General features: G+C 47.0%; 1 protein-coding gene across 1 annotated transcript in view; it reads right to left on the bottom strand.

Moving 5' to 3' along the window:
* Positions 1-658: 658 nt before the first annotated feature.
* NPHS1 (NPHS1, nephrin) overlaps positions 659-20,279 on the bottom strand; it is a 32,167-nt gene continuing 12,546 nt past the window's right edge. The window contains exons 9-29 of the mRNA XM_018570729.1: positions 19,667-19,824; positions 17,903-18,044; positions 17,415-17,539; positions 15,030-15,195; positions 12,240-12,369; positions 11,930-12,102; positions 10,252-10,392; positions 8,203-8,343; positions 7,746-7,867; positions 7,229-7,394; positions 6,896-7,052; positions 5,573-5,724; positions 5,091-5,202; positions 4,018-4,199; positions 2,758-2,817; positions 2,391-2,513; positions 2,194-2,218; positions 1,566-1,677; positions 1,370-1,484; positions 904-1,010; positions 659-809 (exon numbers count right to left, since the gene is read on the bottom strand). Coding sequence (XP_018426231.1) covers positions 681-809; positions 904-1,010; positions 1,370-1,484; positions 1,566-1,677; positions 2,194-2,218; positions 2,391-2,513; positions 2,758-2,817; positions 4,018-4,199; positions 5,091-5,202; positions 5,573-5,724; positions 6,896-7,052; positions 7,229-7,394; positions 7,746-7,867; positions 8,203-8,343; positions 10,252-10,392; positions 11,930-12,102; positions 12,240-12,369; positions 15,030-15,195; positions 17,415-17,539; positions 17,903-18,044; positions 19,667-19,824 — 2,738 coding nt within the window. The 3' untranslated portion in view covers positions 659-680. The remainder of the gene's footprint in view (positions 810-903; positions 1,011-1,369; positions 1,485-1,565; positions 1,678-2,193; positions 2,219-2,390; positions 2,514-2,757; positions 2,818-4,017; positions 4,200-5,090; positions 5,203-5,572; positions 5,725-6,895; positions 7,053-7,228; positions 7,395-7,745; positions 7,868-8,202; positions 8,344-10,251; positions 10,393-11,929; positions 12,103-12,239; positions 12,370-15,029; positions 15,196-17,414; positions 17,540-17,902; positions 18,045-19,666; positions 19,825-20,279) is intronic.

Here is a 20,279-nt window from a genome sequence, read left to right as displayed (position 1 = left end):
CATTATTTTATTACACATGGCCAAAAAAATATTTTATTAACATGCAAGAAATTTGTTTTATAGGCAAATCTCCTGCAAACACTTTAAAACTCAATAACTTAAGGGGGTGGCCGTGGTTTTTGATGGGCATATTCCTAACAGTAACAAGGGGAAAGAATCTTATTATATGAAAAGGAGAACAGAAACATAATACAATTAAACAAAAAAAAACTTTCCGCTACCATCAGCAAATTCTCTAATAGGAAAAGCTAAAAATGTTTGCTAAGTTCCCTGAAATTTAAGATTACCACTTTTTGGTCGCTTGGTATTAAAAACCTCTTTTTTTTTTATACCCTATAAGAACGGAGATTTCACATTTCTGGAAACTCAAATAACAAAGAATAGAATTTGGGCTACTGGATGTTGGTGGTTACAGATATGAGAGTTGAGTCAGTATTTAAAAAGTGTTTAATCCATTGCCTCAGGAGCCTCCATAGCTCCTTAGTCAAGTCTTCTTCAAGGTCAACTGGCCAGGGCTCCAGATTGACTCACAGATCCAGGCTTGCATCCGATATGAACCCAACATCTCTACCAAAGACACAAGTATTAGGTGGTTCCTATGGCTTGATGATTATTTTTACTGCATTGGCCTAAACTTCTCCTACTTGGCCCACAAGATGCCATCAAAAGCTCTCTCCAGGTCACACCAAGTGTCCCTGCCCACCGTAAAGCGCCTCGTATGTTGCAGGTGATGTCAAGTCAGGTTCATCGTAGACTCCAACTGCCCCTTGGAACCCTTCCCATGGTGCCTCCCTTCTTTGGCTGGCCTGCTGGAGTCAATAAAAAAAGACGGGAGACCCACAATTAGTGGCTCTGGTTATAGAAATGCTTGTTTGCTGAACTGCCTAAGATCAAGGGACTAACCGTAGTGGCAGGAGGCCATCTTGACCTGGAGGATGGAGGGTAAACGCCTTGTACTTCCTCATACTCATGGACATCAGAGTCCCCATACCAGTCTTCATATCCAGCCTCTAGAGCACACAACAGGACAAGCAAATGGGAAATCATCACAATGGGCCACGGGTCTTTGGTTTCCATGATTGTATGATCAATATAGATTTGAAGGAGATCTCTGCTTAACTTTATTTATAATTTCACAGAAGACCAAGCTACAGAAAACCATTTATTCAGTTTAAACTATGTACCCCTGGAAATGTTCCTGTATGGGTGAAAATATTGTCAAGGAAGGGAAATCTGGCCAATGACACCCCAGACAGAGAGTCTTACCCTTCCGGCAACTCACAATGTATTCTCCCACTTCAATATATTTCTTGTATAATGGACCCTTATTGAAAAGCCAACCCGGGTTAGTAGCTATGATCTTACTGACCTGTCCAGTCCTGGAGCCGCGGGTCCCCTCTCTCTGCACTCTCATAGTGAGGGGAGAGGGATGGCTGGTAGTCCCGTGTAGGATAGTAATAGAGACCAGACTCTGATGTGCTGTCCTAAGGAGATGACAATGAAGACCAGGTCAGCAAACTCTTCCATAACCACCATCACTCATCCATAATTGCAGTCCATCTCACCTGGTACACACTGGACCCGGTTTCTGAGCCGCTGTCAATCAGCAATGTCTTCTTGGCTTGAGTGTTGATAAGTTCTCCATCTCCATACTCATTAAGGGCACCTTTGGGTATGCTAAGCAGCAATCAAGAATACATTATAGCGCAACCTTCAAGGAACCCCCTTCTGAGAAATATGTGAGGACCCCTATGGTCATGCTGACCCAATGGCTTCAACCCTAAGTCACTGCAGAACTCCATACCAGAACTCCAAACCCCCATCTTTTGTTCCAGGTCTGTGACTCACAAAGTATTAAAGCCATTGGATCAGCACAACAGCAAGGCATTTATATTACAGGAATCTTGAAAAATAGTACTAGGTCTTACTTTCGGGGTAGGTCTTATTTTCGGGGAAACAGGGTAGTAACAAGCACATGGGAAGAAGGAAATACAGTTCAATATTAGGAATCTCACTGATAAACACGTGACACAAGCCAGCCAGTAATAAGTGAGGGGGAGGAGGGAAGTACTCAGCTTACATACTGCCTGTGCATTCTGTGTTCATTCCTCTTGGGACAATCAAACAAGAAACACTGGGAACATAACGTTACACATTGAAGATAAAGATTTCAGCCACAGTACTAGACCTCACCTGTCGTCTTTCTTTACGGCATCTCCTGTGAAAGGCACGAGGCAGGAGAATTAGACAATTTAGGACATTTATAAACCACAATATATGCAATAGAGCGTTTAATCAGAACTGACAAAAAACAAACAGATGCATTTGATGCACATGACAGGAGGTGCTTTTCCTGACGCATGTTTGGATGCCCGTGCTCAGACTTTTACCTTCTTTTTTTCTCATCCTGTGTCTCCTCACCAGGCAACAGACAAGACCTGCATTGGATATGATAAGCAGAGCCCCGCCTCCTCCCATTGCAGCAAACAAATATGGCGTCCAAGCCAAGGCATCTGGGTAATGGAAGAAAAACAAACGCACATTTGTGGGATTCGGGCAGACATTTCGGCAAGCAAGCTTTAGCTTTTAACTCAGGGAAAAGGAGTGGGGGGGGGGGGGCAATGGTGCAGGGTGTGCATAGCTGTAGGCTTCATTAGGGAAGCTCAGGAATATATGACTGGTAAATCAAATTGTATATTGACCCCAAACATCTTCCAGGTTCTCACAAGGTGGCCCCATCCTATCTCGGTCTCTCACCTGCCTGTGGTGTAGCCGGCGTTGATGCTTCTGGTTTTGAGATCTCCACTTGGAAGTCCGCTGAAAGGAGAATAACACAAACCCCCTTTAATGTTAAATTGGTTGGAATTCTTGTCTGGCAATCTCTTCACTCTCTCTATATGGTAGATCAAAGTTTTAAACATAATAGTCCTCTTAGACTAGGGCTCCTCAGGGGTGTGGCATAGTGGTCGGGGGGGATTATGAAATCATGGGTGGAGATATATCAGGTGACTAAGTGACAGATTAAGTGACTGGGTAATAATAAAGCTGATAAAACCAAGGACAATGTCCAAGAAGATCTGCCATTTAACCTGAAGCCTCAGCCACTGACTACGAGAGAGATAGCTGAGACAAAGACAACCAATGGACTTGGTTGGACAGACCCTGGTAATTGTTAATGGGCAGACACTTGTAATTGTTAATGGGCAGACCCTGGTAATTGTTGATGGGCAGACCCTGGTAATTGTTAATGGGCAGACCCTGGTAATTGTTAATGGGCAGACCCTGTAATTGTTAATGGGCAGACCCTGGTAATTGTTAATGGGCAGACCCTGGTAATTGTTAATGGGCAGACCCTGTAATTGTTAATGGACAGACCCTGGTAATTGTTGATGGACAGACCCTGGTAATTGTTAATGGACAGACCCTGGTAATTGTTGATGGACAGACCCTGGTAATTGTTGATGGACAGACTCTGGTAATTGTTAATGGACAGACCCTGGTAATCGTTGATGGAGAGAACCTGGTAATTGCTGATTCGGTCAAAATTCTTGTCTCCACCTAACAGTCCTTTAATTCTGCCTGTTGTAGGTCACAGTTTAATTGTCAGACCTTTTCAAGCACATTAGTCCTCCAGAATACGACTCCTAGGGGATGTGACCTAGTAGTCAAGGAGATGGATGAAACTGTGGGTGGCAATGTATGAAGTCATATAGCAGGAGACTGAGTCAAGGTCCAAACAGGAACATCTTCCAAGGACATCTGCCTGTAAGGACAGCAATAGCTAGCCAATTGCCAAGTAGATGCTAGTGACATGGTGTTCTCCCTCCCAGGAAGAGCTGTATGTTTACTCAGCCTACCAAGAATGTGCACGGGGTCAGTATATAGAACCTGTCAAACACGCAATGATATCATTCAGCTTTAAAGTTGTCTGACAACATAAAATTTTGGCTTCCCGGAGAACAGAAAACTTTCCCGATCACCTTTGTATTGTGACCCCCATCCCCCTCCATAGGTAACCTTGTGTGGTGACCGTAATGATGGCATTTCCATCTGCGTAGTCGCTGTCTCCCAACACGTTGATGGCGTTGACTGAGAAGTTATAGGCGGTGCTGCCCTTTAGGCCCGAAATGGTAAACACCGTGGACTGAGGTGGGAAGACATCCACATACATGTGACTGTCCACGCCGCTCCACCGGTACCTTAAAAAAAACAATTTTGCATTATTGAATGCAGAAAGATGATGTTCATTGGTGACCTCTCTAATGGAGAAGAAAGAGTTCAACCGCAGCTCCACCCTTCGGGGTAGTGTGATCCCAAAGTGATATTTTGGGGTATGATGAGCTGTCTCATCTGTTGCCTTCTTAAAGCTGTTACAGATGACACCCCTGGCAGGTGACCACTTGGTCTCCACCAGAGTACCCCACAAGGATTGATGGGCTGGTCAGACTAGCGGCCCCCAGGGCTACTTTCCTGCAAGGTGACACCAGGCTGAGGCCCTCAGGATCCCACTAAGTGGTTGCAGGAACAAGGTGACTAAGCTGTGGAGACAAGATAGGGATACTGCGAGAGGTCAGTGTACAGGTAGAGGTCAAGACAGGCAGCAGGCAAGAGAGTAGTAGATGTCCAGGAAGAAGTGAAGGCAGGTGGCAGCCAGAGAGTAGTTGGTTTACATGGGGAGGTCATGGCAGGCAGTAGGCAAGAGAGTAGTCGATGTTCTGGAAGAAGTGGAGGCAGGTGGCGGCCATGGAGTAGTTGGTTTACATGGGGAGGTCATGACAGGCAGTAGGCAAGAAAATAACAAGCAAAAGTCGACAATGTGTGTAATGTATATGTAGTACATATACAGCACACACCTCCACTACACTGCAGCAATAGATTTACAATTCTCCCCTGCTAACATTAATAGGTTAAATCATGATCCATAGTACATAACATGTAGTTGTACTATGGATCATTTAAAGTCACCTGTCCCTTTAAGAAAAAGTATCGGTAATTGGTATCGGCAAGTACATGAGGGGAAGTACTTGAAAAAGTGGTATCGGGACATCCCTAATAGTAATGTTATAATATATATATAAATCACAGCTCACCTCACACGGAACCTCTGCTCCAGGCCGCCATCAAAGCCAGCACTCCACCCCAAAGTGATGGAATTATGTGTGAAGCTGAGGACTTTCAGGTCGGATGGAGGGTCCGGACGACCTGGATAGCAGAAGGGAAGAGAAGCATTAAATAAATCAGACAGTGAGTGTATGGTACTGTTATGCCATATTCGTTTATTACATAAGCAGGCCCTGCTTCCTGCTCCACTGTGCAGCACTAGGGAGCAGGGAGCAGGGCCTGCTTCTGTAATAAGCATACACGGTAAACCATTAACATACAGAATATCGATAATAGACATCAAGCTGATCTGCTTTACATGCACAAAAAAAAACTGTAAAGACTAAACATTCCCTTTAATCTTCACAGATACCCTCCAATGTGCTACAAGGCCTCTGAGAACAACAAGGAACATGTTATTGCGTCATACGGCTTCTGTAGAGTGCTTGGGTAGACAGTGATTTAGTCTTACTGGTGCTGACGAGGTGGATGGAGAAGATGTCCAATCCAAGAGCGTTGGTGGCGGTGCATGTGAAGATGGCGTAGTCATGCACCGCGCTGACGTTGGCGATAATCAGAGTGCTGGTGTGAACCCAATGCTCGTGGGACATCTGGACCGAGTACCTACAAGACACGCCCCCTCCCCCGTGTCACAGTCATAAAGGAGACAATCACACCAGGAAAAAAAATTATGAGATACTCTTTGGAATAGCTCTTCAGCCACCTACAAAACCAAGCTGGAGAGTCTCATTCCTGCTGCTGTATTCATGGCCTTGTGATGGCAGTGGGTGAAGCTGGGAACACATGCAGAGATCTTAGAGATGCGGTGGAGCCAATGAGGAGCCAGCAACCGAACAGTGAGATACAGTGACGTGCCTTCTGTGCTGGGTGAGGCATCCCCCAAGCCCGCCGGAGCTCTGCTCCCGTCCCACCAAAGCCCCGCCCCCAGTTTGGTAACCAAGGTTTGTGGGGAGGAGGAAGGGAGGAGACAGGGAGGAGCCATGGAGTAGTTGGTTTACATGGGGGGGTCATGGCTGACAGTAGGCAAGAAAATAACAGGAACAGGCAAAGTCGACAATGGGGGCAGGAGATATGGGCATAGTCGGCAATGGGGGGCAGGAGGTATGGGCAGAGTTGGCAATGGGTGATGGAGATATGGGCAGAGTCGGCAATCGGGGCAGGAGATATGGGCAGAGTCGCCAATGGGGGCAGAAAATATGGGCCGAGTCGGCCATGGGGGCAGGAGATATGGGCAGAGTCGGCAATGGGGGCAGGAGATATGGGCAGAGTCGGCAATGGGGGCAGGACATATGGGCAGAGTCGGCAATGAGTGCAGGAGATATGGGCAGAGTCGGCAATGGGGGCAGGAGATATGGGCAGAGTCGCCAATGGGGGCAGGAGATATGGGCAGAGTCGGCAATGGGGGCAGGAGATATGGGCAGAGTCAGGCAATCTGGGTCAGTATCGAGCAATGGCGCTTTGCCATTGGCCCAAGCCATCCACAGAGCTCACGCCTCTAGCTCTTGCCTCACCAAGTTAGGTTACACAAGCAGTGGGGAAGCCCGCTGCTGTGTAACCTAACTACCTGTCAAAAGCCAGATGCAGCGCTGCCTGTAATTAACAGGCAGCGCTCTGTCCATGACAGGTTACACAGCGGGGAGGATTACCTGCTGTGTAACCTGCAACAAGCTGCTCTGAATGGAGAAAAAGCTCTCAGCTTCAGACTCGAAGAGGACACCTTTTGCCTCCCCTGACCGCACGTCCCTGGTGAGATAAGGCATCACAAGAAGGTTACCTGGGGTTCTTGAAATCCAGAGTCACTCCATTTTTCGCCCAGCTGAATGATACGGATGGGATCCCCTCAGCTTTGCAGAGGAGGCCAGTGGAGGTCTTCCCATCTCCTGCTACAGCCACCTTGCTCAGGTGCACCCCCTTCTGTATCTCTGGCTTAACTGCAGGACGCAGAAAAAAAGGTATTTAAAGCCGAAATACAGGCAATTATAAAAGACACATATTAGACTTAAAGGAAAGCTATGATGGGAGGATTATAGGGCAGCCATAGTTGACCTCCTTCTGAGTCACTGACCCAACCAGCATGTAGAGTATAATAACATGAACGGGTTCTTACAGCGCACAATCAAGCGAGCGTCGGCCTTCACGGCTGGAGGCACCCCGTTTTCTACCGTGCACTCGTAGCGTCCGGCATCTGACCTCTTAGCTTCAGTGATAATCAGGCGTCCGGTGAGACCGTCAACTTTTCGCTCCAGACCAGAGAGATCGCGGTCTTCGTCCCCCTGCCAACAGGAAATAGACATCGGTCAACGATCCAATTATCTTTCAAGGTATCTCCAGTTCAACGGCTGAATGTAGAGATACAGAGAGGAAGAGCACACCACTGGTCCAGAAGTTTCACTTTTCATCCGAGCATCGCCTATAACCTGGAGTTCTGGGAACATCTACTCCATAGTGCTTGATTGTGCCGACCAATGATTCCCAGCCCCGCCCATAAAACTCCCTCTGCAGTCCACATTCCTGGTCATTTAGAAATGAATTGTTCACACCCCCATTCTCCCTTCTCAACAGCGTTCCCACAGGAAGCATTACAGGAATACATGAAAACAAGGAATAGGGAGGTTGTTTCTTACCAGCCACCTCCACTGGAACATGCCGTCCGTGGCCGGATTGGCATCAGCTGTGCACACAATCTCCGCTCGGCCCCCCAAATCCACCTCTGTAGGGTCCCCAAGGCTACGAATAGTTGGAGAGTCTGTAGAGGAGACAGAAGGTCAATCTTCGAGGGGCAGATAGGGTTCTCTTCGTAATGTAGACATGATGTGAACAACTGGAGGGGAAAGGGGATTGGTTGGGGCAAGAGGGGCCTTTGTCCCAGGTAAAAGTTCATGAATGCCCATGATGCTGGGAAGAAAGGGAATGTTCAACCAACCAACCAACTAGCCAAGCAGCCAACCAACTAGCCAACCAACCAGCCAACCAACCAGCAAACCAACCAGCCAACCAACCAGCCAACCTACCCACCCACCAGGTGGGCAACCAAAATAGACCTTGTCTTTGAGTTTGTCTGTATAGGTGGTAGGTTCTTACAATGTACGTCCAGGGTCACCATTGTGCTGTTTGTCCCTTGAGCGTTCTCACAGGTCACGGTATAGTCCCCAGAATCAGCGCGGCTCACGTTCCAAATTTCCAGGGCGCCGGCTCCGCGCAGGTGATGTCTGTAAGCTCCCTCTGCAGGAGATCAAATGAAAAGGAGAGTAATGATTAATATTATTAATCAGTTATATAATGCCAACATCTTCCAGGATTCTGCACAGACTATGGTGAGTTGTACAGATGCAGCTATCTCCCTGAGGATCTACACCTATCTATCTATGTGACAGCATTTGGAGTAGACAGGTACTCTTTATGGAGGCATCAGGAGTCTATTTTCTCTGGGGGGCCCAGGACCATGGCAGGGGTGTCAGGATGGAGAGCAGCTACAGACCGGGGAACATCCATTCCCCAATCTGCTCTGTGATGAATGAAGCAGGAAGCTGTCAAAACCCGAATGAAGTGCCGGTTACACAGGCGATCAAGCACAACCCTGTGCTTGATCATCTGTATTGGAGGGCAGGGTCTAATAGACTCCTGATGTCTCCGTAAAAAGAACCTGTCTACTCCAAATGCTGTCACATAGGGGATTAACAAAAGAATAAAAGGAATAAACAGTTCAATGTGGGATTGGCGCATCAGCACTGTGCCTGGGAACACACACCAGCAGGTGTGCATTGTAGTGCAACTGCTGGTGTGAATACAGCATAAATGGCGGACCGTGGTACAGACACGGACTGAGTGACCGATCTGTCTGGACTGTGATTCGGACCTCTGCTTGATGAAAATGTTACTCACCAGACCTCCTTGAATTTTAATTCACTACCCTAGATTAACAGTATCTCTGTATTTACTGGCATGTAATACTTCATTTTAACCACAAGATGTCACTGTTGCTCTCTTCAGGCCGCTCCCAGCCCATTCCATTCATCTCTATTAGAGCCTGCTGCTAGAACACCTTCAGGCCATACATTGCAATAAGATTGTATTACAGGAGAGAGTTTGCAGAACATTTAAATAATGTATGATAGAACAAAGGAGCTTCTCCTGTTTAATTCACAAGGAATAATGGAGCGCTGGGTGTACTCTAACGCGGAAAGCGAGGTAACCGTTTACTCGCTGTTGTGCAAAACTTTGAGCTTCTCTGCTGGGTAATAATTCATTACTTTCTGTGCAGGCGCTCCCGCAGCTCACAAGGAAAAAAAAAAAGGAAACACCATAACAATAATTATCATCGGAATTTACTGGAAACTGTTTTCTGGATGATTTTTATCTTCAGAAGATTACAGGCTGAGCTGATGCCGGCCAGGCAGATGTCAGCACTCCATTGCCTGAGATACTCCATGTGGTCTCTTGCTGGCTTCTGAGAGGACCGCACTGCCCTCCATCCGAATCACTCAGCAGGACATCAGATACTTCTAGAGACATATCTGGCCTTTCCACTTGTGTTATATATACATAGTGAGAGAGAGAGAGAGAGATGGGGGTAGATAGATATGAGAGAGAGAGATGAGAGAAGAGATAGATAGAAAAGAGAGAGAGAAAGAGAGAGAGAGGTAGATAGAAGAGAGAGAGAGAGAGGAAGAGAGAGAGAGAGAGAATAGATAGGTAGATGGATAGATAGAAAAGAGAGAGAGAGAGAGAGAGAGAGAGAGAGAGAGAGAGAGAGAGAGAGAGAGAGAGAGAGAGAGAGAGAGAGAGAGAGAGAGAGAGAGAGAGAGAGAGAGAGAGAGAGAGAGAGAGAGAGAGAGAGAGAGAGAGAGAGAGAGAGAGAGAGAGAGAGAGAGAGAGAGAGAGAGAGAGAGAGAGAGAGAGAGAGAGAGAGAGAGAGAGAGAGAGAGAGAGAGAGAGAGAGAGAGAGAGAGAGAGAGAGAGAGAGAGAGAGAGAGAGAGAGAGAGAGAGAGAAGAGAGAGGGAGATAGATATATAGAGAGATAGATAGATAGATAGATAGATAGATAGATAGGATAGATTTGTGATCTATGGGGGATGGTGGCATCCAACAAGCGGCAGATCTGAGTGAACATATCCGCATCCATAACTCGCCTCTGTTCAGCGTCTCGCCGTGCCGGGTCCAGGTGTAGGTGACCTCCGCTGGGTTGGCTCTGATGTGGCCCGGGATGAGAGCGGCGCCATGTTCCACGGCCTGGACCACCTTTGGCTGGTCGTCAGTGAACTCCGGGGGGACTGAGACAACCAGACACAACCCTTCATTAGGTGATCGTCATTGACACAAATCATAACAATGTAACAAATAAAACTTTACACAACACAATAACTTTTCCTCGGAAGGAAGAACGTTGGATATGAATGAAGGATGAAAAGGTCGGATCCAAGGATACAAAATAGCAAAACACAAATAATGACAAACAATCTCTGAGCTGGGGGAAGGGGGCGACGCTGATAAACCTGCACTGGGACTAATTGGGGACTTATGTATCCGAGGACCTCAAATCTGCTTCAATGTCCTTCATTTATAGAAGTTTTATTAGAAGGATTCGGGAAATCAAATCTAAAACATAATAATCTAGCGATATATTTATTAAATATTATAAATGTGAGAGGGAGGGGCCTCCCTGTGAACCAATCAGCATCTACTGCATTCCAGAGTGCTGTAAATCTAACAAATAAAGCTTGCTGATTGGAGGGGAGAGCTGGGAGATGACTTCACTACCATTAGACATCTAACCCGCCTAAAAATTCATTTTGTTCCGCATTTTTGGCTGGAGGTTAGGTTTTTTTTAAATGTGGAAATAAAAAAATAAAAATGCATGGGGTCCCCCCTAAATTCTCTTGCCAGACCCTTGACCCTTTATCCCCCCCTTTGATTACATTCCATTAGGAGACAGAGAGCTGCCCCTGATTGAAAACAAAGGGGCGGAGCAAGTCACATGGTATCATGATTAGCTCCACCCCTTTGTTGGCGTTTTCGGGAGAAGGCCTGTCGTTTGAGATCGTTGTTCGTCGGGATCGGTCGTGTCGGGTATTTTTTCTTTCGGCGAATCGCTGTCCCTCATCCATCATGATTGACAAGGATCGGATCTACATCGCTGGCCGACGTGATTCCCACACAGACCCCCCACAACCACTGGGCCAGGGTTGTGGGGAAGACGCCCTTGTCCTCATCAACATGATGATCAGATGCTTTGCCAAGGGGTCCCCCATGTGGGGGGCATGTTGCCTGGTACGGTGCCTACTCTGCTGTTAGAAAGAAGGGTCTGTTAAGGGATTTTAAGGGGGACCCCACGCTTTTTTTTGGCATTGGGATCCCCTCTAAAATTCCTACCAGACCTAGAGGGTCTGGTAGGAATTGTGGAGGGGACTCCACGCTGTTTTTTTGGGGGGGAGTTTTATTGTAACGTTGGACAACATCAGTTCATTCCGATTGAGCCGCTGAAAAAGTTTTTGGATGCATCCAAATTCTCGGATATTTTTGGATTCGTTATTGCTTTCATTCGGAAATTTGGAGGCATCCGAATGTCCGAATATGCCGAATTTCACTTCAGAATCTTACATATCTAAATCACTATCCTATCCCAGACGTGACCACGAAGACGTGCGAATGGTCAGGGCCGGAGGATGGTGTCTACATAAGAATACTGACTGAACAGAATTTCGGCATTTATGACACACGTGTGTATTACAACTGGTCATGTGTCTCTAATGTTACTCAAATGTTTCAGTAGTTTGAGACATACAAACAAATCTTTAGGGAGGAACTTACAGAGGACGTTGAGCTTGTAGAAAGTGTTGACGCCCTCCTTCAGGACATTGCTGTAAGCCTCACAGGCCACCCGCTTTCCATTATCTGCCGAGGACAAGCTCAGCATGACTCTACTGGAGGTCGACTTTCCACCATATTCAGCGTTCTTCACCCCCAGATCCATTGCCTTCAAACTGCAGACAGAGGTTTGGTCAATGGGTGACAGGTGACGTGACTCTTGGCACTGGTAATATGGACCATCAGTATAAAACATGCCCTCCCAATCTCCTGGAAGGACCTTCTTCCACACGCTTAGCTTGGTGTTACTCACATGACTCCTTGCTTCACCCATGTTATTTTGGACTCGGGGTTGCTGCTGCCACTGCGGCACTCCAGAGTGATGTTAGTGCCCCGTTGAAACGCCTTGGGCTCGTTGATGATTTTCACATCTAGAGGTGGGACTGAAAGCACAAAAACAAAGTATGGTTTCGGGAAGCCAGTTGGCGCATGGACCTTTTTATACCCAGTGGTGTATTTTGGCTTTGTGCTCTCCTAGGCATGACTAAACTCAGGCACCCTCCTTAATCTAAATTTGCCCCACCCCATCCTGTTTAGGACATTTTGCACAACCTGTCAGTCACTGCATACAGCGCACACGGGGTCTCAGGAGAGCTGTGCATGGTCTCAGGTGGGCTGAATGAGGTCTCAGGAGAGCTGTGCAGAGTTTTCAGGGTGGGCTGTGCGGGGACCTATGGTGGGCTGTGTGGGGTCTATTGTGGGCTGTGCATAGTCCCTTTCCCTGCATGCATGTGCTGCTCCTCTTACCTGCAGCTATAAGTGCCATCAGTACCAACAGGATACATTGCAGTCCCCCAGCCTGCTTCTGGGACATCCCGCCATCAGGTCACATGCTATGGCCAGCCCCGAGCCATCCGCTGCTTCTTCTCCACCTCCTGTACAAAGCCAGCCGGACCGCATCTCACTGGGCCCTCCCCTCCACCGGGCAGCTCTCTAATTAGGCAGCAGCTCTTAGGGTCTTGCGGCCGCCTTGTTTGTCTTATTGGGCAGCCGCCACTGACTGATTCCGTGGCGCCCAGCCTCCGCCCACTGGGCAAGTGCCCAGTATGCCCAAAGGCAAGTCCGGCCCTGTCCGCCTCATTGGTTTGGGGCTGTGTTTTCTGCCCCCCCCCCCCCACTGGAAAGTGCCGCCCTAAGCAAACGCCTAGTTTGCCTTGTGGTAGATACACCCCTGTATATAGCACTGAAAGGTTCTTTATGACCGCCCAGATATGAATGGCGCACATTGCAAAGCCTTGTTGGGAAAATGAAGCCCTGGTGGCAGTCTTTCTTGTTTGCCATCCAAGGTTTTTCTAATTTTGACTGAAGTGCGCCTTTAAGTTTGGGTCATCCAACATGACAACACTGGGAGCTGTTCTGCTTTTGAAAAGTTTGGTTAAAACATAAATCTGACCCTGGACACAAGAGTCATACTCACCCTCACATAGCCATACCCTCCTTTCTTGACCACAATGGTATGGCCAACTGTTTGTAATGTGACTTGCCCTACGTTAGAGACTTGGACATTTCCATGTTTATCGTTCTTGATTTGAACTGAGAAGGTCTGCAGATCTGCGCCAACCCCCCCCCGCAGACTTTGGCAAACGTGTATGTACATGTTCCCATGAAGTCGTAACACACTTTATCAAAGGTTTGGAAGTGAGGATCTCCAGCTGCCCAGCAATAGTCCACTTGTGGTCTGACACATCTTGGTTTCCCATTCTCTATGACGCACACTTGACGTGAAGGGCAAACAGTATTTTTGCAAGTGGGAGGTGGAGGAGATAAACTTGCCAAAAGTTTTTGTCTAGATGTTTAGCACCCTTACATAATTTACAGCTCTTGGAGAGGCAAAGTGAAAGATATCATGATGACATCATACATGTACAGATTAAAGTGGTGTGTCCTGGACTGAAAATGTAAGAGCTACAAGGTGACCCTGTTTCCCGTCACATATCTGGCGGTACAAATTTCCCTTTTTGCCACTGCAGTACATTAGGAGGTATAGAAGATAGAATCATGTAAAGTTATACCGTATATGTCCAGTTGTTTGTAGACACCTGACCATCACTCCTATGGTATATGAGCTTGTTGGACACCCCATTCCAAGACCATGGGCAATAATAAGGAGCTGGCCCCCCTTTACAGCTATAACATCCTCCACTCTTCTGGGAAGGCCTCTGCTGTAGCTGGCAGTGGTTCTACCTGCTGAGCCACCTTAGAACCTTAGATAGCTTCTAGCCTGATCTCCTGCGTATACTCAGGTAAACCTAGTTTCTGCTGAACTCCTTGCTCCTCCCTTGAACTTCCTATTTAAGCCACGCCTCTGCACTTCCTGTTTGCCAGATTATTGTGCTCCCGCCAATATCTTGCTTCCTGCTCTTTCTGTGATACAATCCTCTCATACTGCTTCCCGGGTACCGACGTTTGGCTGCTGATTCACTGACTACTCTCATCGTCTTCTGCTACATACCTGATACCTTTGGCTACTGACCTTGGCTTGTTCGCTGACTACGCTTCTGCCTGCTCCTATACTACTACCGTCTGCTTGTGTACCGAACCCGGCCTGTTATATAACGAATTTGCCTGCTGTTTCAGCTACTGGACTCTGAGCCTGATCCCAGATCGTGACAGGGTGTCTGTGGGAATTTGTGAGGTTAGGTACTGATGTTGGATGAGAAGACCCGGCTCACAATCTGCATTCCAATTCATCCCCAAGGTGTTCAGTGGGTTGAGGTCAGGGCTCTGTGCAGGACATTCAAGTTCCTCCACACCAAACTGGTCAGCCCATGTCTTTGTCAACAGGGGACAGTGATGGCGGAACAGAGAAGGGTCTTCACCAAACTGTTACTACAATATTATAAGAGCACAATTGTCTACAATGTCTTTGTATGCTGTAGCCTTAAAAGAACCTTCACCGGAAATACTGAACTCAAGCATTTGGAAGGCGGTCCTCCTACTACATAGTGTAGCTGTGATGGTCATGTGTCCATAAAAATGTATACATACGTCATAGTATTATTGTAGGGATAAAATGCTTTTATGGTGGAGCTTTGCCACTTACATTGAACATGGATCTTGGTTGTTGCAGACAGTGCAGGCTTTCCATCATTGGTGGCATTGCAGCGGTACGTGGCCTGGTTGTCACTTGGGACAGTTTCCAGGTTGATCTCCCGAGAAACAATCTTCCCTGCAACGATCTGCTTCCCTTCCGTCAGCGCCTTCTTGTCCTGAATGAAGACAGCATGGAGAGTTTGCTGAGCATTTCTCTGTTGTCACATTGAAATACTGAAGGATTGTGTGCAAAAAAAAAAAGACTAAAAGAAATACTGAAGGATGTCGTGTGGCGAGATACCTTCAGGGCCGGCCTTAGGGGTGTGCGAGCAGTGCGGCCGCACAGGGCGCCATGGCAACAAGGGCGCCGTGCGACACAGGGTTAGAAAACCCCCCTATGTGATAGCAATAAAGTTAAGTGGAAAAAAAAATAGGAAAAAAAATTAGGTTTCCCCCAAAAAAATGTAAAGTTACAAATAAAAAAGAATAAAACATTTTTTTAAAGTCCCCCCCATACATACACGCATGCAAACAGGCGTCGGGTGCTCATACGTGTGAAAACGACGATTTCGCCCATTACGCCGCACAAGTTACATATTGCCGTCGGAGTGAGAGCAATAATTGTAGGGCTATCAATCACTGATAACACTAAACTGATGAGCGGTAAAAGCTTTTAAAGCGTCACCTATGGTCAATTTTGGGCATGGTAATTTTTTTCGATTTTGCGGGTGCGCGCAATTTTAAAGCATGACATGTTTGGTGTCTATTTACCCGACGTGACCCCGCTTTTTATATTTTACCAAAAATATGGGTAATAAATGGGTGTGGTTACTAGGGGTGTGGTCACTAAAGGGTGTGGCCACTGAGGGGTGTGGTCACTGAGGGGCGCTGTAAAGCTTTCTCGCACAGGGCGCCTAAAGACCTAAGGCCGGCCCTGGATACCTTCATACAACTGCGTATTAGTTTATTGAGTGTACTCAGTCATCTAGCTCTATCGTTCTATCACTTTGAAGTAGGGAAGGCAATGGTATGTTTTTCTTATCTGAGCTCTGAGATCTCTGTGGTCATTAAACTTAGGCTGTCCATATACGCTTAGAACCTGACCTAATGCAATATTTGGGCCAGGACTGAAGGCAACTGGAGGAGACCAGAATGGACAATAAGAGGGCTATTCACAAAGCTAGCTGAGGAATCAGCCGTAGCTCCGGCTGATCCCTCGACTAGCTTCGGCCGCCGGAGCCCTTATGTTCAGTCGAACAAAAGGGCTGCTGTATGGGCTATTCACTATAGTCCGTACATCTCCGGAAGCTGGCCGTGTGGCTCAGCCGAGCCCAAGGCATAGGCTGAGCCGAAGTGACACCCGAAGCGGGGCGAACGGCCGGCCATTGGCAGGTCGAAAGCCTTGCAACTGACAGCTGGGCTCCACCTAGTTGCAATGACACATAAGTGTCCCCAGGTCACCTGTGGACGCTGAACTGTCATTAAACAATGACAACTGGGCGGAAAAGTCACAGCCGCCTCTGCCCAGTTGTTATTTATTGGCCGGAACCTGCTAGCAGGTCCCGGCCAATAGTAAACAGTTGGGCGGAGCTAGCTGTCACTGCTAGCTCTGCCCAATTGTTTGTTTTTTTGTTTTTTTAAAGAAATCTTTATTTATTTATTTAAATGTATCATTTATTTACATTTTTAAACATTTGTTTTCTACTTTTTTGTTTGTTTTTTTTACTTTTTTCACTGATTTTCTATTCTGCTCGGTACCAAGGAGGTACCGAGCAGAATAGCTGAGCCGAATGGCGCTCGGCGGCATTCAGCTATTCACTCTGTGCGAATAGGGCGAACGGCAGTGAGCTGAGCATGTTCAGTTGAACCGAAGCCAGCCGAAGCCAGCCGAAAGCAAGCCAATGTACGGCTGATTTCAGCCGATGTACGGCTGAAATCAGCCATACAAGCCTGAAGTGAATAGCCGAACGGCGTTCGGCTCCCTTCACTTCGGGTGAGTTATTCGCTCGGCTGCCTTCGGCAGCTTTGTGAATAACCCTCTGAATCTTATATTGAAGCAGGTCCAAGGTCACCAGAAAATCTCAACTACAGTGTTGGACATGTTGAGAGTTCCTCGGAATGCAATAAGAAGAAATGAGTTAGATACCAAGGAAATAAACCTTAACTGGTCACTGGAAAGTTCAAAGATCTTTGACCAACTATGGTGACGCTATGTTATTAAATTCTCATCATCCTGCACTACGGTACTTGTTGAGCTTGGGTAAACCAAAGAGGACATGAAGAAAGTTTAATTATAGTACAGACAAGGCCCAATGATGGACTTGCTCTATAGTCTTGCTACGTCTGGCATTTTCAGGGCCCCACAATTGTCCCGGTAAAAAAAAGTGCCACTTACCTTTAGCCAAATGAGTCGTGGTGCTGGATGCCCCCCACTGGAGAAACAGGTTAACCTGACGCGGGTACCAGCACGGAAGCGAATGTCGAGGGGAGGGGCCTCTAGCCATATTTTCTGAGGAGGATCTGAAAACAGTTAACAAACTCAACTGCCAAACTTTAAATTGGGTAACAAAAGGGCCAGAAGACAAAACTGGCAGGTTAATGTACATGAAGAGAGAAATCAGCAAGACTTCCATCTACGTTTTTAAAGTTTTTAGGATAAAAAGATGACTGGGCTAAAGGTTTGTCCCGGTAGCCTAGCAGCAGACAATAGCTTGCCGCAGTTTCAAATATTGTATCTCGATCATTGTATTGATCAAGGTTTTTTATAGGCAACCGTGAATAGATTTAGAATACATCACTGCTTGATGTGTCCAGTGGCACAGAACTGATTAAAGTCCTACATGAGACAATGAGATCAAAGCTCCCATGGCCGTTGTTACTCACACTGCACGCTTAGCTGAACACTGTTGGCCTTGCTGTAGAGGATGGCTTCATTGAAGGCTTCACAAGTCAACTGCATTCCATTATGTTCTCTCTGCACTACGGTGGTAATATTGGACATAGTCACCTTCCCGCCATGATCAGACTACAGGGGGAAAAAAAAAAAGTTATGTTATCGAAAGAAAAACTTCAGGAAAATTTTACATCAAAGGACTGGGCTCACGGGTAAAGCAGACCATAAATATAAAAGTTGTTTTTAAAGGAGAACTATGAGGGGGGGAGGGGGGGGGGATGATTTTCACTCACCTCATGGTTCTAGCCGACCTGTGACAATGAGACTGTCACAGGTCGGCTCAGTAGATCGGGAGGAGAGCGAACACATACAGGCGTTCGCTCACTTCTCGATCCTGTCACGGCCCTCTGCCGTGACAGGGGAGGGGCTGGATTCCCCCCTCCCCGCTCCGATCCTCCAGCGCTGACTGGCGGAACAGACGGTGGAGGGGGCGGGTACAGCTGGCTCTGCCTCTAGATGGGCAGAGCCAGCTTTCACTCACGCAGCTGGGCGGATCCAGACATAATTGTCGGGATGCGCTTCAGCTGCGGCGTCTCAGTACATAGAGAGCTGCGGCGTCTCAGTATACTGAGCTTAGGGTGACAGGAGGTCACCGCTAGTTTGTGTCCTCCCGTTACCCTAAGGAGAACTATGGGGAAAAGCCCTGACCCCATAGTTCTCCTTTTAATATAAGGCAAAAAGGATGTTTCCTCAAGTCCACCAGGATGTGGGGGAAGAATACGAATTTTAGACAATGGAGCTTGGTTTGTGAGGCTGTAATGGAGCCACTATTTCGGCCCTCTGCTGCTCTATGAAGCCTGGAGATTACTTGTCCAGTTGAAATGAAATCAAGAGGATGCATAGCAACAGAAGCAATAAACTTAAATGGACACTGGTCCATACAACCCAACCCCAAAGTCAAGATGATCCTTTAAAATTCCTTTGAAACGCACATCAGCAAACGTGTAGCAACATTAAATACATTGATTGTCTCTATTCCAGGAGAAAGAGAAAAGGTCCACCATGAGGGCAAGATCTCATGGAGCAACAAAGTCTTGGTTTTGACTTTTTTTTTTTAGGTGGACCAGTCACAAAGTAACTGATGCCCAAAAATCTATTACTGTGAGTCTCGGGACTCCTGAACCTGACTGCATGCAGGAAGTGGCAAGTCTCCCTCCATCCAATATGGCAACTCAGCGACCAATAAGGAGGCACTTCTTTGGAAAGTAGATGGGGTGTGTGTCTGTCAGAGTCAAGATTTCTGTGTGTGATTGGGACCTCATAGAAAAAGTGCACTTTGAAAAACTGTAAATATGGGTTTGTAAATATGGGCTTTGCAGTTCCTTGCTTCCAGGTCAAGTTCCATGTCCTGGAGCCCCCAGGAACCACAGTGGGGGTGTTGACAACAGCATAGCCTTTAGTGAAAGTGAAAGACGATTCTGCTGATGTCAGCGTCCACCATGTAGAGCTACTGTAAGTCGCAGGACATAACTTACCAGTGCCGAGTCACATGTCATTGAACCACAGCAATTAAGGAATATCACTTCTTCAGGATTTGTGTTTTATTGACCCCACCCATGAGCAGAGTGGGTAATCTATTAACTGTACCTTGTAACTACTCCTGTTAGTACGGTGAGATTAAAAGACAGGTTCTCCTTAAACTTCTATCATTAATGTACACTTCTATGGATGATAGCATTAAGGTTAGCACTCACATCAGTTATGGTCACCACCGTATCTCCTAATTCCACTGGTCCCAGCCACCAGCGGATGGAGACGGGGGGATTGCTGGTAGCTGTGAAGCAGGACAGGGACAGGCTTTTGTTCTCCGCACCGCTAGTGGGGCCCAGGATGGTGACTTTAGTGGGAAGAACTGCAAAAAAAAAGAGACAGAATTGGGCTAATGTGTGTTTTTTCAGCTCTGTGTTACCTGTGTAACATCAATGTCCTAAAAGGAAGGTACTATATGATGACAGCAGTTATTAGGAAGAATGCTGTGTCTCTTTATAAGCCTTAAGGTCTTTAAAGAGGGATCCCAATTGCAGACCATTGGGTGCCTGGCATTCATGCAGAGGGTGAGAAGTCCATGGAAGGAAGTCCACTGCCACTCTACTCCATAACGAATGATGTGTTCTTATTAAGAACTGGAGCCATTTCCCCTTATCAGCATCAGATAAAGCCCCGAGAGTTGGAAGTTGACTGGTGGAGGTGAACAGTTAACTCGGTTCTTCCTAAGAACATGATACATTGAGTTCAAAGTGTACTTGTTTTCCTCAGGACAGCACCCCCATTTTTAAAGGTAGTCCGGCATCCCCCGCATCCCCCCCC

Source organism: Nanorana parkeri, unplaced genomic scaffold (assembly GCF_000935625.1).
Source record: "Nanorana parkeri isolate BGI_ZX_2015 unplaced genomic scaffold, ASM93562v1 scaffold1586, whole genome shotgun sequence".
NCBI classification, from domain to species: domain Eukaryota; kingdom Metazoa; phylum Chordata; class Amphibia; order Anura; family Dicroglossidae; genus Nanorana; species Nanorana parkeri.
Note: the sequence above shows the minus strand (reverse complement) of the source record. Positions and strands in the feature narration are given on the sequence as shown.